Source organism: Aotus nancymaae, unplaced genomic scaffold, assembly GCF_030222135.1.
Source record: "Aotus nancymaae isolate 86718 unplaced genomic scaffold, 86718_ANA_hifiasm-v0.15.2.pri h1tg000027l, whole genome shotgun sequence".
In the NCBI taxonomy this organism is placed as follows: Eukaryota; Metazoa; Chordata; class Mammalia; order Primates; family Aotidae; genus Aotus; species Aotus nancymaae.
In genome coordinates, this window is record NW_026988440.1 from 256,923 (window position 1) to 272,405 (window position 15,483).

The 15,483-nt window shown below is 46.2% G+C and overlaps 1 protein-coding gene across 1 annotated transcript; it reads right to left on the bottom strand.

The window, feature by feature from the left end:
• Positions 1-11,145: 11,145 nt before the first annotated feature.
• Positions 11,146-15,456, bottom strand: LOC105708304 (MHC class I polypeptide-related sequence B-like). Its single transcript, XM_064380582.1, has 5 exons — positions 15,332-15,456; positions 14,778-15,053; positions 13,908-14,186; positions 13,703-13,836; positions 11,146-13,625 (listed from the first exon to the last, which is right to left on the bottom strand). The coding sequence occupies exons 1-5, from the start codon at positions 15,363-15,365 to the stop codon at positions 13,614-13,616; spliced, it is 735 nt and encodes a 244-aa protein (XP_064236652.1). The 5' UTR covers positions 15,366-15,456; the 3' UTR covers positions 11,146-13,613.
• Positions 15,457-15,483: the final 27 nt, after the last annotated feature.

Below are 15,483 nucleotides of genomic sequence, written 5' to 3' on the forward strand. Positions count from 1 at the left end.
TCCTTGTTAGTTGTATTCCTAGGTATTTTATTCTCTTTGTAGCAATTATGAATGGCAGTTTGTTCTTGATTTGGTTCTTTTTAAGTCTGTTATTGGTGTATAGGAATGCTTGTGATTTTGCACATTGATTTTGTATCCTGAGGCTTTACTGAATTTGCTTATCAGTTTCAGGAGATTTTGGGCTGAGATGATGGGGTAGATATACAATCATGTCATCTGCAAATAGAGGCAATTTGACTTCCTCCTTTCCTATTTGAATACCCTTTATTTCTTTTTCTTGCCTGATTGCTCTGGCTAGAACTTCCAGTACTATATTGAATAGAAGTGGTGAGAGAGGGCATCTTTGTTTAGTGCCAGATTTCAAAGGGAATGCTTCCAGTTTTTGCCCATTCCGTATGATATTGGCTGTTGGTTTGTTATAAATAGCTTTTATTTTTTTGAGATGCGTTCCATCAATACCTAGTTTTATGAGGGTTTTTAGCATAAAGGGCTGTTGAATTTTGTCAAAGGCCTTCTCTGCATCAATTGAGATAATCATGTGATTTTTGTCTTTGATTCTGTTTACATGGTGAATTATGTTTATAGACTTGTGTATGTTGAACCAGACTTGCATCCCTGGGATGAATCCTACTTGATCATGGTGGATAAGCTTTTTGATGTACTGTTGCAATCGGCTTGCCAGTATTTTATTGAAGAGTTTTGCATCTGTCTTCATCATGGATATTGGCCTGAAGTTTTTTTTTCTTGTTGAGTCTCTGCTGGGTTTTGGTATCAGGATGATGTTGGTCTCATAAAATGATTTGGGAAGGACTCCCTCTTTTTGGATTATTTGGAATAGTTTCAGAAGGAATGGTACTAGCTCCTCTTTGTATGTCTGGTAGAATTCGGCTGTGAACCCATCTGGACCTGGGCTTTTTTGGGTGGTAGGCTCTTAATTGCTGCCTCAACTTCAGACCTTGTTATTGGTCTATTCAGGGTTTTGGCTTCTTCCTGGTTTAGGCTTGGGACTCAGGCAAGTGTCCAGGAATTTATCCATTTCTTCCAGGTTTACTAGTTTATGCATATAGAGTTGTTTGTAATAATCTCTGATGATCGTTTGAATTTCTGTGGAATCTGTGGTGATATCCCCTTTATTGTATTTTATTGCATCTATTTGGTTATTCTCTCTTTTCTTTTTTATTAATCTGGCTAGTGGTCTGTCTATTTTGTTGACCTTTTTGAAAAACCAGCTCCTGGATTTATTGATTTTTTGAAGGGTTTTTTTGTGTCTCTATCTCCTTCAGTTCTTCTCTGATCTTAGTTATTTCTTGTCTTCTGCTAGGTTTTGAGTTTTTTTGCTCTTGCTCCTCTAGCTCTTTCAGTTTTGATAATAGGGTGTCAATTTTAGATCTTTCCTTGCTTCTCTTGTGGGCACTTATTGCTATATATTTTCCTGTAGAGACTGCTTTAAATGTGTCCCAGAGATTTTGGTGTGCTGTGTCTTTGTTCTTATTGGTTTTGAAGAACATCTTTATTTCTGCCTTCATTTCATTGTTTATCCAGTCAACATTCAAGAGCCAGTTGTTCAGTTTCCATGAAGCTGTACGGTTCTGGGTTGGTTTCTGAATTCTGAGTTCTAACTTGATTGCACTGTGGTCTGAGAGACTGTTTGTTATGATTTCCATTCTTTTGCATTTGCTGAGGAGTGATTTACTTCCAATTATGTGGTCAATTTTAGAGTAGGTGTGATGTGGTGCTGAGAAGAATGTATATTCTTTGGATTTGGGGTGGAGGGTTTTGTAAATGTCTATTAGGTTTGCTTGTTCCAGGTCTGAGTTCAAGTCCTGGATATCCTTGTTAATTTTCTGTCTGGTTGATCTCTCTAATCTTGACAAAGGGGTGTTAAAGTCTCCCACTATTATTGTGTGGGAGTCTAAGTCTCTTTGTAAGTCGTTAAGAACTTGCCTTATGTATCTGGGCGCTCCTGTATTGGGTGCATATATATTTAGGATCATTAGGTCTTCTTGTTGCATTGATCCTTTTACCATTATGTAATGTCCTTCTTTGTCTCTTTTGATCTTTGTTGCTTTAAAGTCTCTTTTATCAGAGATGAGAATTGCAACTCCTGCTTTTTTTTGCTCTCCATTTGCTTGGTAAATCTTCCTCCATCCCTTTATTTTGAGGCTTTGTGTATCCTTGCATGTGAGATGGGTTTCCTGGATACAGCACACCGATGGGTTTTGGCTTTTTATCTAATTTGCCAGTCTGTGTCTTTTGTTTGGGGCTTTTAGTCCATTTACATTTAGGGTTAATATTGTTATGTGTGAATTTGATCTTGCCATTATGATGCTAGCTGCCTGTTTTGCCCATCAGTTGGTGCAGATTCTTCATTGTTTTGATGCTGTTTAACATTTGGTATGTTTTTGGAGTGGCTGGTACTGGTTGTACCTTTCTATGTGTAGTGCCTCTTTCAGGAGCTCTTGTAAGACAGGCCTGGTGGTAATGAAATCTCTGAGTACTTGCTTGTTCACAAAGGTTTTTATTTTTCCTTCACTTATGAAACTTAGTTTGGCTGAATATGAAATTCTGGGTTGAAAATTCTTTTCTTTAATGATGTTGAATATTGGTCCCCATTCTCTTCTGGCCTGTAGGGTTTCTGCTGATAGATCTGCTGTAAGTCTTATAGGCTTCCCTTTGTGGGTAACCCGGCCTTTCTCTCTGGCTGCCCTTAACATTTTCTCCTTCATTTCAACTCTGGTGATTCTGACGATTATGTGCCTTGGGGTTGCTCTTCTTGAGGAATATCTTTGTGGTGTTCTCTGTATTTCCTGGACTTGAATATTGGCCTGCCTTGCTATATTGGGGAATTTTTCCTGGATAATATCCTGAAGAGTATTTTCCAGCTTGGATTCATTCTCTTTGCCACATTCAGGTACACCTATCAAACATAGATTAGGTCTTTTCACATAGCTCCATAGTTCTTGGAGACTTTGTTCATTCCCTGATACCCTTTTTTTCTCTAATCTTGCCTTCTCATTTTATTTCATTGAGTTGATCTTTTACCTCTGATATCCTTTCTTCTGCCTGGTCAATTCGGCTGTTGAAACTTGTGCATGCTTCGTGAAGTTCTCGTGTTGTGTTTTCCAGCTCCATCAATTCATTTATATTCCTCTCTAAGTTGTCCATTCTCATTAGCATTTCTTCAAATTTTTTTTCAAGGTTCTTAGTTTCTTTGCATTGGGTTAGAACATGTTCTTTTAGCTCAGAGAAGTTTCTTATTACCCACCTTCTGAAGCCTGATTCTGTCATTTCATCACACTCATTCTCCATCCAGCCTTGTTCCCTTGCTGGTTAGGAGTTGTGATCCTTTGCAGGAGGAGAGGTGTTCTGGTTTTGGGTGTTTTCATCCTTTTTGCACTGGTTTCTTCCCATCTTTGTGGATGTATCCACCTGTGGTCTTTGTAGTTGCTGACTTTCAGATTGGGTCTCTGAGTGCACGTCTGGTTTGCTGATGATGAAGTTATTTCTGTTTCTTAGTTTTCCTTCTAACAGTCTGGCCCCTCTGCTGTAGGACTGCTGAGGTTCACTCCAGGCCCTGCTTGCCTGGGGTCACCTGCAGCAGCTGCAGAACAGTAAGGGTTGCTACCAGTTTCTTCTTCTGCTATCTTTGTCGCAGAATGATGTCCGTGAAATGTCAGTCTGATCTTTCCTTTATGAGGTGACTCTTTGGATATATGGGCATCAGGGAGCTGCTTGAGGAGACAGTCTGTCCTTTATAGGAGCTCAAAAGTTGAGCTGTGAGCTCCATTGTTCATTCAGAGCTGCTGGGCAGGTACATTTAAGTCTGCAGCAGCTGAACTCATACACCCCTTTTTTCTCCCCAGGTGCTCTGTCCTGGGGAGTTAGGGCTTTATTTAGGAATTTCTGTTATGCTGTTGCCTTTTTTTCAGGGCTGCCCTGGTCAGTTAGGAGGCAGGCTAGTCACTGTCTGCCTGAAGAGTCTTTGCTGAGCTGCTGTGGGCTCTGCCCAGCTGCCGTGTGAACTTCCCTGCAGTCCTGTTTATATGGGCGTAGTTAGAACTGCCTCAGCAATGGTGGCCCACCTCTGTAATGGTGAACTCTCTCTGGAATGATGGGTTGCCTTGGCAGCATTGGGCTGCCTCAGCAATGGTGAACTACCTTGGCAGTGGTGGAAGCCCCTCCCCCATAGAGCTGGACCATCCCAGGTTCAGCTGTGCTTGCTGTGAAGGTCTCAACCCAGAGCATTTCCAATTGCTGTTTTTTCTTTGTGGGGGTGGGACCAGCCGAGCCTGGTCACCTGGCTCCCTGCCTCTGAGCATTTTTTTCCCTTTTAGTTGAACTGTCGACCCTCTTGCCTGCTGAAAAGGCTCCAGGATCTGTGTGCTTTCCCATCGGTGACCCACTGAGCTGACTGAAACAGCGGTGCTGAGATTCGTGGTGCTTTTTTTTTTGCCCGGGAATCTCCTGGCCTGGCTCCCTGTTTCAGTCTCCTTTTTTAATCAGATGAATGGGCATCTGTGGCTTCCCAGACCTCCACTCGCCAGACCCAGACCAGTGTGCTTTGTACGGAGAACTGCCACACCGGGACACTGGCAAAACACCTGTGCAGGCCAAAACAGCTGCGCTGGTGACCCGTAGGGCTCCTCCGCCTGGGATTCTCCTGGTCTGTGGGTGATAAAAATCCATCTGGAAAAGCGGCATCCACTCACCCTCTGTGTTTTCACTGGGAGTTGCAATCCTGAGCTGCCCTTAAGTGGTGATCTCGGATCTTCCGCCTGAAGTCTATATTTTAAATATTTTAAAATAATGGTATTAATTTCCATTTATCTATGATTACCAATTAATTTTCTGTTTCTCTTCCTTTCATTTTTTGGTCTTCCTTTCCTCCCTTTTTAATTTTTTTTGAGAGGGAGTTTCGCTCTTCTTGCTCAGGCTGAAGTGCGATGGCATGATCTCAGCTTACTGCAACCTCTGCCTCCCGGGTTCAAATGATTCTCCTACCTCAGTCTCCCGAGTAGCTGGGATGACTGGCATAAGCCACCATGCCCAGCTAATCTTTTGTAATATTAGTGAAGAAGGGGTTTCTCCATGTTGGTCAGGCTGGTCTCCAACTCCTGACCTCAGGTGAACCAACCACCTCAGCCTCCAGAAGTGCTGGGACTACAGGTATGAGCCACCCCGCCAGGCTTTATTTCTTTTTTAATATATCTTAGTGACATTCTAAATATTTGTAGAGGAAGTATTTTGCTGAAAAACCGACAGTTTTATTTATATTAAAAGTCTTTGTTTGATTCTTTTTTTGCTTTGTTTTTGTTTTTGAGATGGAGTCTTTCTCTGTAGCCCAGGCTGGAATGCAGTGGAGCCATCTCTGCTCACTGTAACCTCTGCCTCCCGGGTTCAAGAGATTCTCCTGCCTCAGTCTCCTGAGGAACTGGCATTACATGAGCCCACCACCATGCCCAGCTAACTTTTGTATTTTAAGTAGAGACAGAGTTTCGCCATCTTGGCCACTCTGGTCTCAAACCCCTGACCTCAAGTGATCTGCCCGCCTCGGCCTCCCAAAGTGCTGGGATTACAGATGTGAGCCACTGTGCCTGGCCTTTTGTTTTATTGTTGAAAGGTGGGTTTGCCAGCCACAGATTCCCAGTTTAACGTTGGTCTTTCCCTCAGCTGGTGAATGCTGATGTCTCTTCTGGCTACTGTGGCTGACACGGAGAGATGTCAGCTACGTTCCAATCCAGATGCATTTTAAATGATCTGTGTTTCTTCCATGGCTGCTTTCAAGATCACTGTGTTTTTACCGTCTGAAGTTCCAGTGCAGTCTGAGCCGATGTGGATCTCCTTTCATTCATGGGGCTGTGTAGACCTTTACTTAATCGTTTGCCATCACCTCGTTATGGAATACCTCCTTTTAGTCACTCTCCTTTCATCTTCTAGGAGTTTAATTAGACTAATGTTAAACCTCATTCAGCCACCGTATAATTGTAGTAGGCAGAATAATGGCCCCACAAATATATTCAAACCCTAAGCTCCAGAACCTTTGGTTGCATAATCTCACATAACAAAAGGAACTGCAGACATGGTTAGGGTGTGGACACTGAGAGAGGAGATTATCCTGGATTATTTAGGTGGGCTCAATCTGATCAGGAATTCTTTTTTTCTTTTGTCTTCTCGACTTTTATTTTAGGTTCAGGGGATACACTTTCAGGTTTGTTACATGGGTAAATTGCGTATCATGGGTGTTACTCAGGTAATCAGCACAATACCCGATGGGTAGTTTTTTAATCCTCCCCTCCTCCCACCCTCCCTGCTAAAGTGGGCCCCAGTGTCATCTGTTCCCTTCTTTGTGTCCGTGTGTACACAATGTCTAGCTCCCACTTATAGGTGAGAATATGTGGGATTTGGCTTTCAGTTCCTGCATTAATTTGCTTAGAATAATGGTCTCCAGCTCCACCCACGTTGGTATGAAGGACATGATTTCGTTCTTCTTGTTGTGGCTGGGTAGCACACCATGGTGCACACGTACCACATTTTCTTGATCCAGTCCACTGTTGAGGGGCATCTAGGTTGATTCCTTGTCTTTGCTGATTGAACGGTGCTGCACTGATCACGAATTCTTAAAAGTGGAGATAACTGAAGAAATGTAGGGCAGATGTAGTGTGGAATTTCATCTGCAGTGATTTCTGATCTAGGGAAATATGATTGTCTCTTTTTAAATTATTGGATTAAGTGGCAAAATGCATTAAAAGATTTAAAGTTTAAATATTCTTGCTTTCTTAGGATACATCATGAACACAGTCTGCTATTTTTCTCATCTATTTTACATCCAATGATTAATAGTGATTTTTCTATTATGTTTCTTTGTTATTTGTTCCCTAACTGGCTTTAGAATGAGCACTATTCATATCTAATAAAGTGAGTTTTCTAGCTTTCCATATATTGGCCCTTTCTCTTGAATATGTTAAATAAGTCCAATAACGTTCCCTGAAGATTTAGTAGAACTTCCCTGTGAAACAATCTTGTTATAGCTGAACAGAAATAGAATTTTTACAACTGTTTAACTTCTTTGTTTGTACTAAGTATTTTCCTTTGACATAATTTTTTAAAAAATAATTTCAAGATTGTTTACATCTCCACGATAGCTGCAGTGGCATATTTATCTGTCATAACACTATTTTGTCATAACATATGTTTATCATGTGTATTTATTAGTATGTTTTGTCAGAACATATTTATCTGTCATAACACTGTCTTGCTCCTAATTGACATTGCCTGTTTTTTTCTCTGTTTAAAGAAACAGCTGCCTTTGGTGGGCTGGGTCTTCAGCAGTGGCAGCTGCCAGGTCAGCCTTGGTGAATGGCGAGTCAATTGCTGTGCTCATGCAGTGTCTGCCCCAGCCACCGTGGTCACTTTGTGCAGGGACTCTACGAGCAAGCCCCGTGCACCTGAGAGGCATCATCCATCAAGACATCTCACCCACCTGGTTATAGGGAGCCCCAGCCCCTTGGAGACCCTCTGGTGGGTATTCAAATGCAACCTCTATCTTCACACGCTCTTCACATGGGAAGTGCACACTTCACTCTTCCACTCCCTAATTCTCCAACTTTAATTTCTCCAAGTTCCAGACTGGCCAGGGAACCCATGCGCCACTGCCCATGATTCATTCATTCAGGCACTACTGGGGCATCATTTCACATCCTTCACCTCCTGTGACTCTGTTTGGGTTTTGATTCCTAGTTCCTGGCTCGACAGCCATTTCCAAAGCTGTTCTGGTGTCAGTTCCCAAGCTGACTGCTCTTGCTGTAGATTCTCCTCTTTATATCTGAGTCATGGGCATTCATTTCCTGGAATTTAAAAAAATTTTTACTGGTATTTTCAATGTAGCATTTTTAAGGACCTGTAGTAGGAGAAATTCTATGTTAGTTTGGAGATAACTGTTTCAAAACACCAGAAATGTGTACTTGAATGGACAACATGCATGGAGGAAGGGGGACAAATCATAGGTGGGCAGTGGGTTTTGACCAAGTGAAAACTCAGGTAAACAACATCTTCATCAAGCCACAGGGTTTCCTGCCTCCAAGAAACACCCGAGTCCTACTCACTCATAAACCACCCTCCTCACCCTTCAGTAGCCACTCTCTTGATTTTTAACACTGTAGATTAGTTCTGCCGTTCTGACTGAATGGAATCACACGTGGTTTTCATGTCATCGGCCTCATCATCTTTGTTGGGCTCATCATCGTGCTGTGTGTGGTCACAGCCTGTTCACTCCCACGGCCATCAAGTGCTCCACTTTATACATGGCTCATACTCTTGTCCCTCCACTGTCGATGGACAGCTGTGTTGTATCTAGGCTTTACAACCTGTGCTGCTATGAATAATTTTTCATATATTTTGGCAAACACACATGCATTTCGACCAGTTTTAACTAAGAGTGCTATTGCTGGGTCATAGGTGAGTGGATGCTTGGCTTCTTCTCTCAAAAAACAAGTTTCTACTGAGTGAAAAAACAGAGAAGAGGGTAAATCTCCTCTTTTAGAAGTTATTCAGCTAGTAAATGAGGAAGGAATGAGAGACTGAGACTAGAACTCTTTTGTAACCTTTAATGAATTAACAGATTTGGCCAACGAACAGCAAAGGCCAAATTTAAGTGTACGGTAAAAATAAATAAATAAATTTAAAAAATGAATAAATAAAATAAAAATAGGTAAGTTCTTCCTTCTAATGTAAGAATACAATGCAGTGCCATAAACAAAGTAAAGTACTCAAGAAAAAAAATCAAGCCTGTGTATAAGCAAATCTCTGCAACCAACTACCAATTTATACAAAGCACAGATTAAAAAGGTGTATATTAAACTACTCCTTGGGGTGCAGCTGGCAAAATGCAAACTATGAAAAACTCAACCAGACAATATAAATTTCAAGGAGGAACATATAGAAAAAAAAAGAACACTAAAAAATACTCCAAGGTAAAACTAAACTACAATTTTAGATGATGAAAATATAAAATAGAGCAAAGAAGTGACGATCATAAAAGAGACTGTGATTTTCTGTGGGGGAGGGAAGAGTTTATCACTGAGCTGGGGCAGATGATGGGGTTTCTGGGCTGGCTGACAAACTTCTATCTCTCTGATGGTTAAAGTGTGGTTACCTTTTATTAAAGGGCATCATTTTCAGACAGATTTTCTCTTTGGTACCTGTTTTATTTTATGACAAAAAAGCTAATGAAGCGTAAAATAATTTATAGGTCATGGTTATGTTTTGCACAAAGCCTACTCTCCACACCCCTCTCTAGACACTGAGCTCCCAAAACAAGTGGCAGCCCCAGGAGCCCCTGGCAGGGCCACCTCACTTCTGGGTGTGGTCATGTCACTGGAGGCAATGTCCTGGGTCTATTCCATGATGCCTGGAAGAACCTGATAGGACACACTGAGAGGAAGCTTTCCCTGTCACCTGCAGGTTCTTGGCCATCACTGTAGAGGGAGCAGGTCCTCATCTCTCCACAGGTCCGATCACAGCCAGAGCCTCCTCTCTGCATAGGGAGTGAGGCTGGTCCTTTCCCTGAACACAGTGACAGAGATCTCTCCAGAGGTGAAGATGACACCATTCTTCCTCCAACATGGTCCAACTTCATGTTTTTCTGCTTTGCAGGAAAGTTGACTCAGGGTGGTGTTCAATGCAGAAATCCCAGATAGGAAAGATGGGCAGATCTCAGGGCTGTATCTGATCTGGGACAGGGAGAGCATGGACCATGCTGCCCTTGCACCCAGGAGGTGGGTGCTGGGGCTCTGCTTCAGGGTGGAGAGAGGTTATTGCTTATCCTCCAGGTTCCAAGTAAAAATCATTCTGCCCAGCCTGTCTGATTCTCCCTGGATCCTGAATTCTAACAGGGACTGTCATTTTGTTACCTCCCTGGTAAGGACTTTTGGACACAAGAAAGTGGATGTGATTTCTAGGTTCACTGTGTTCTGGTTTATTGTGCTGCCAATAAAATACAATAAAAATACATATTTAATAAATAATAAAATAACCTGTAATGAGTAAATGTCTCTCATGTACTGACACCATCGAGGTTTCCTCCAAGTGTGGGAACAGTTGCAGACACAACTTGTCTCTTGTGTCAGGACACTGGGTCAAGTGAAATAGGAAACCACCACAGTCACTGCAGAAAGGACCCTCATGGAAGAGGTGTGACAGGGAAGGTCTGTGGTCCCAGGGCCACCACATACAGGAGTGACTCCCATTCTGGGAAGGACCTTTTTTTATTTTGTATTCACAGTAGTTCTGAACTTGCAGGATGCTGAGCACTGGCCAGTTATACTGTTTCTTTCTTTACCATTAAATGCTGTGTCAAAGAGCACCTGAATACATTTATTTTTCTCTTCCTGGAGAGAGGCAGTAAACATCTATCTTATAAAATTTTGCACACAGAGTAGACATGGAGTAATGCATAAGACTGTGACGGGGGTAAGGGAACCTCAAGGTGACAAGATAGCTGGTCCTAGGCTTGTCAGGAGGAGTCATCACCAAGACACTCATAAAGCTCACCTATGACATTCTAATTACTGTACATGTAATATATTAAAATATAATAAAACAGTCTGGGCCAGGTGGCTCATGCTTGTAATCCCAACACTTTGGGAGGTTGAGGTAGGCAGATCACCTGAGGTGGGGAGTTTGAGACCTGCCTGGCTAACATGGCAAAACCCGGTCTCTATGAAAAATACTAGAATTAGTCGGATGTGGTGGTGTGCGTCTGTAATCCCAGCTACCCGGGAGGCTGAAGCACAAGAATTGCTTGAGCTTAGGAGGCAGAGGTTGCAGTGAGCTGAGATCACACCACTGAACTCCAACCTGGGTGACAGAGTGAGACATCCTCTCAAAAAAATATATATATATAAAATAATACAGAAACAATGGAAATGATGATACGAACTACTATGGAACAGTTGCAAACACCTCATGCCTACTAACACTTTGCGGCCTCCAACAACAAGAAATAAATGGTGTTATGTTCTCTGCTTCATAGGTCAGGAAACTGAGGCACCAAGAGGGAAAGTGCTGGTGAGATCCAGGCAGGGAGCTGAATCCCAGCCGCCTGGCTGCAGAGTCTCGGCGCCCTAAGTGGAGCCAGTGAGCCCAGGAGCTGACATCAGAGGCTGAAATCCCAGCTGTGCGGCATCCCTGTGGTCTCCTGTCCCAACCACGTGTTCATCCAGGACCTGCAGACTCATGAGCTCTGGAGAAAAGAGAGAAACTGGTGAATGCTCCACTGCATGCAGAGTATTGTGTTTCTTCCCTGAGGACTTTTCTCTCTTCGGTTGCTCCAAAATCAGAGTCTCCCTTCCTCTGAGGGAAGATGAGGGCCCCACTTTTTTCTTCCTCCCACCTGCTTTTCCCAGCCCCTGACAGTTCCCTTCCATCACTCCATCAACCTCAGCACCTTCCCTGTGCCCAGCACCCATTGGGCAGGGAGTGAAAGGGCCCCAAGACTAAAGGACAAGATGCAAGAGGGAACTCAGTGCCCTCCCCTCCTCTCAGGCCTGACCAGTCCTGTCAGAGTGAGAGCCCTCCCCAAAGAGAAGCCCTGACCCTTGCCCTCAGTCCCCAGGCCCTCTTTTCCTGCAGAGTCACCTGCACACCAGGGCAGGCCCTGCCCACCATGGGCTCTGCCCTATACCTGCGGCTTGGCGTTCCTCCACTCCCAGCCCTGAGCAGGCATCTCTTAACTGGGGACCCCATCAAGAAGCCTGGGGGTGCCTGGCAGGCTCAGCTTGGAAAGACGTGGCTGCCACAGGATCTGCACCTGACCCTGGGACCTCCACCCTTGCTTCAGGAGGCCCGGCCTCCCCTGACCCTCAGCACCCACCAGGCCTGTGACCTGCTCTTGAGTCACCACTGCTCCTGCCTGGTCCACTTATCCCTGGAAACGCAGCTCCACCCCAGGGCTGTTGCTTGGCAAGGCTGTGAGGCCTTCCTGCTCTGTCTCTAGCTGGGATTCCACCCAGGACACTGCCCTTGCAACCTGCAAGGGATTTTCTCCATGTGGAGTAGGGGGACCCCTTAGCCTGAGGCTGCCTCTGTCTACCCGCTGCACGTGGGAACTGCCACTGCCACAGCCACCATCTCCCACACAGACTCTCCTGGAGAGGGAGCTCCAAATTTGAGTTCCTGTTTCATTTAATATGCTTTACAACATCAGTATTGGAGGAAATTCTATCACGATCATAGAGCTGACATTATGAACATCTTTATGAGACATCAACATTGAAAGCAGGAATTTTGAGACATTGGCACATGACTTTCATACCTTTTTCCTGGCCAAACCTCAGTGACCTGTGATGAAACCAATTAAGCTCACAGAAAACCAGAACTGACAATCCCTCTACAGGAGACACCGCAGGTGAGAGCAGGAGCCACCACACACCTGCTCTGCCCCTGCTGCGGATGCCTCCTGGACGGGGCCCTCTTGCTGCAGGGCAGGGCATGAACCTTCCCATCTGCCCAGGGCTGAGGGGCAAACAGACAGTGCAATTAGGTTGAATGATGAGAAACCACCACCCCTACCGCCAGGTACACAGAAGTGGGGAAATGATAGAAAGACCCAGAAAGACCCAGGTCTCCTGGACGCCCCAGCCCCTCACTGTCCCCTGCACTGCCTCTCTCTTTGCAGAAACACAAAACTTCCTGCTTTCTCTTTTCATCTCCTGTCAAACAACCTGACTGTGGGGGAAATGATTCTGACCATCCCTTACTCCAAACTTACCAGGCAGTGACCACCTTGAGCAAGGGAAATAGCCTCAGGGAGGGCAAGGTCAGGCCACAGAGCACAGAACAAAGCCCCAGAAACATGGTCCCCAGGACTGGAGAAGAAAACACTTGAGGTAGGATGAGAACAGGGACCGCAGCTGCCCTGATGAGGGGCTGGGCCCCGCTCCTCAAATGGCCCACAGACATCTGCTTATCTACTTGTCTATATCATCTGGTGGGAATCTGGAAAGAGTATGGCCTTGAGTGACACAGAGGACATGACACCCCTGAGGTAGCTCCTGGAGGAGGTGCATGAGGAGCTGCAAAGTGGACAGAGATGGCCGTGTGCCACCAGGACCCTCCTTGTTACAAGAGGGCCTCCAAGGGCCTGCACAGGCAGGGCCCCCAGTCCAGGCATCATGTATCACTTCCTTGCTGTCTCCCCACACAAATAGCTGGAGAAGCCGGGGAGAGGGATGCAGAGAGGAAGGGACTAGGGGCACTGCCTCCCCTCAGATTCCTCTCCAGTTTCTAGCCCTCCCCAGATCACAGCTGTCTTTACTATTTGCTCCCTCTGAGGCTGTGATCATCCAGGCCCTCAGCACTCTGCATGTGATTCCCAACTCACCCCTCCTGGACGTGCCCTAGTGAGCCCTAGAGACAGAGAGACTGGGATGAGGACAGAACAGGCACCATCCTGCTGCCCACTGCTCACCTGCAGCAGGAAGAGGCCACAGCTAGACATTTGAGGGCCTTGGCCTGGCCCTCACTTGGGAAGGATTTTGGGGTATAGATGGAGATGTGGCTCCCGTGCTCCTCCGAAATACCCCAATTTCCAACCTCTGTTCCAGAAGCCTCGTCACCTACATGCGTATCTGTGCAGGAGCAATGAGGGGATGCTACTGCCCAGACAGGAGCGCTCCCATTTCCAGCCACTGCCCCCTTTTCTCACCTGGACCCTCTGCAGATGACGTTCTGTTCTGCTTGTAATGACGGACACAGAGAAGAATAATAACAGCAGCAATAACAGCAGCAGCAGGAACATATAGATTGGCTGGCCATTGACTCTGAGCACCAGCCTCTTCCCTGAAAAAAGGCACTTGTTACACACTGGGCAGAGCCACAGCTGACCCTCTCCAGGGTCACCCAAGGCTCACCAGGGGGCACAGTGTGTGTGCTGTGATTCCCGCTGTGTTCCATGTAGCAGGTGAACCTCTGCTCCTCTCCTTGGCGAATCCTGATGGTCACCCAGGTCTGGTAGGTTCCATTCCCATCAGGCAGGATGCCCTCCGACTGCTGGGCATCGTGGCTCAAAGATACCCCATCCTGATGCCAGGTCAGTGTGATATTTGGGGGATAGAAGCCAGAAGCCCAGCATGTCACATTGATGTTGCCCTCTGAGCCCTCACTGCGGGTGACATTCACCATGGGGGGCACTGGTGAAGAAAGTGCAGAGTCAGTGAAGCCCTGCTCCCCTCTAAGGGAGATGCAGGGGACAGGGATGGTCCTCTCCACTTTTTCCACTCTGGCTGAAGCCCTCACAGACCCCAGACCTTCTGTAAGTCTGTCTTCACCCTGTGCTCCAATTCCTCTAGGGCTGGCAGGAGGATGGGCCTCGGGACTGCAGCCTTAAGTTCTGGGATCCCCACAATGATGCTGAGGAGGGGGATGTTAGGGGTGGACTCCTAGGTCTGGGGCCAGTAGGGAACTCTCTGGGATGGGCATGCTCGGAGGCAGATGGGGCAGCCCTGTCCCTGAAGGCTTCCTCTCCTGCCTGACACCCACTCCAGGCTCAGGATTCCATCGGAGGACCCCCTGCTTTCCCAGATTACAACACTGAATGATTCAGTCTCAGACCCACTGTGTTTATCCAGTGGCTCTGACAGGAGAGGAAAATCAGGACACAATATGCCAACAGGAAATGCCTGCATCCATAGCACAGGGAGGATTTCCCTGGTCAGAGCTGGGGAGTGAGGCAACCCTAGCAGAACCATGGGGAGAGGGGTGCCCCTGCCCAGGGTCGGTACCTGTTCTCCTGATGCCCGCCCCAGGTTTCAGATATCGTCGTAGTTTCCACAGGCAGTTTGCCAACACAGCACCAGCTTTCAGGGCATCTTCCTCCCAGCCATTTATGATGTTCGCAGCCACGGTCTGAGCTCTGGAGGACTGGGGCACTTTCCATTCCTGAGTGTTCAGGTTTTGGGAGAGGAAGAGCTCCCCATCATAGTAGAAATGCCGGAAGCCCCTGGTGCTGCCGTCTTCATGTATCTCACAGAGTCTAATCTCCTGGAGGGAATGCAAGGCTGCCCCCACCCAGCAGTGACTTCTCCATTCCTGAACCCCTCACCTTCCTGCCCAAGTGAGGAACTCAGCCCAGCCGGGATCCCTCCCTGGCTCTCCTCTGTGCCTCCCTGTGCTGGCTGAGTGCTGGCTCACCTTCCTGCTTAGCTCCACTGATCCCCCTTTCCCACCTCCAGCCCCAGCCAGATCCAGTGGCAAGAGACAGGTCCCTGCTCTCTGCCCCTAAATTTTCTGGAAAAGGCCTCTCCCGTCACTCTTGCCCCTCCCTGCCCACTCTCACCTCCTTTCTGCCCCTTTTTATAAGCCAGGATCATCTTGAGGTCCTTCTCATTCTCTCTCAAGTCCTCGATCTCTGTGTTTGAGGTCTCAGCTCTCAGGACTGCTTCTGCCCAGTGTCCCTGGGGCCCTGCAGGGCATTTCTGCCTGTCACAG

Coding starts and splice junctions, on each gene's coding strand:
- LOC105708304 (XM_064380582.1), bottom strand. CDS start 15,365: ATGATCCTGGCTTATAAAAAGGGGCAGAAAGGAG. Junction 15,054..15,331: donor TAAAAAGGGGCAGAAAGGAG/GTGAGAGTGGGC, acceptor GGGTGGGGGCAG/CCTTGCATTCCCTCCAGGAG. Junction 14,187..14,777: donor GGCGGGCATCAGGAGAACAG/GTACCGACCCTG, acceptor TTTCTTCACCAG/TGCCCCCCATGGTGAATGTC.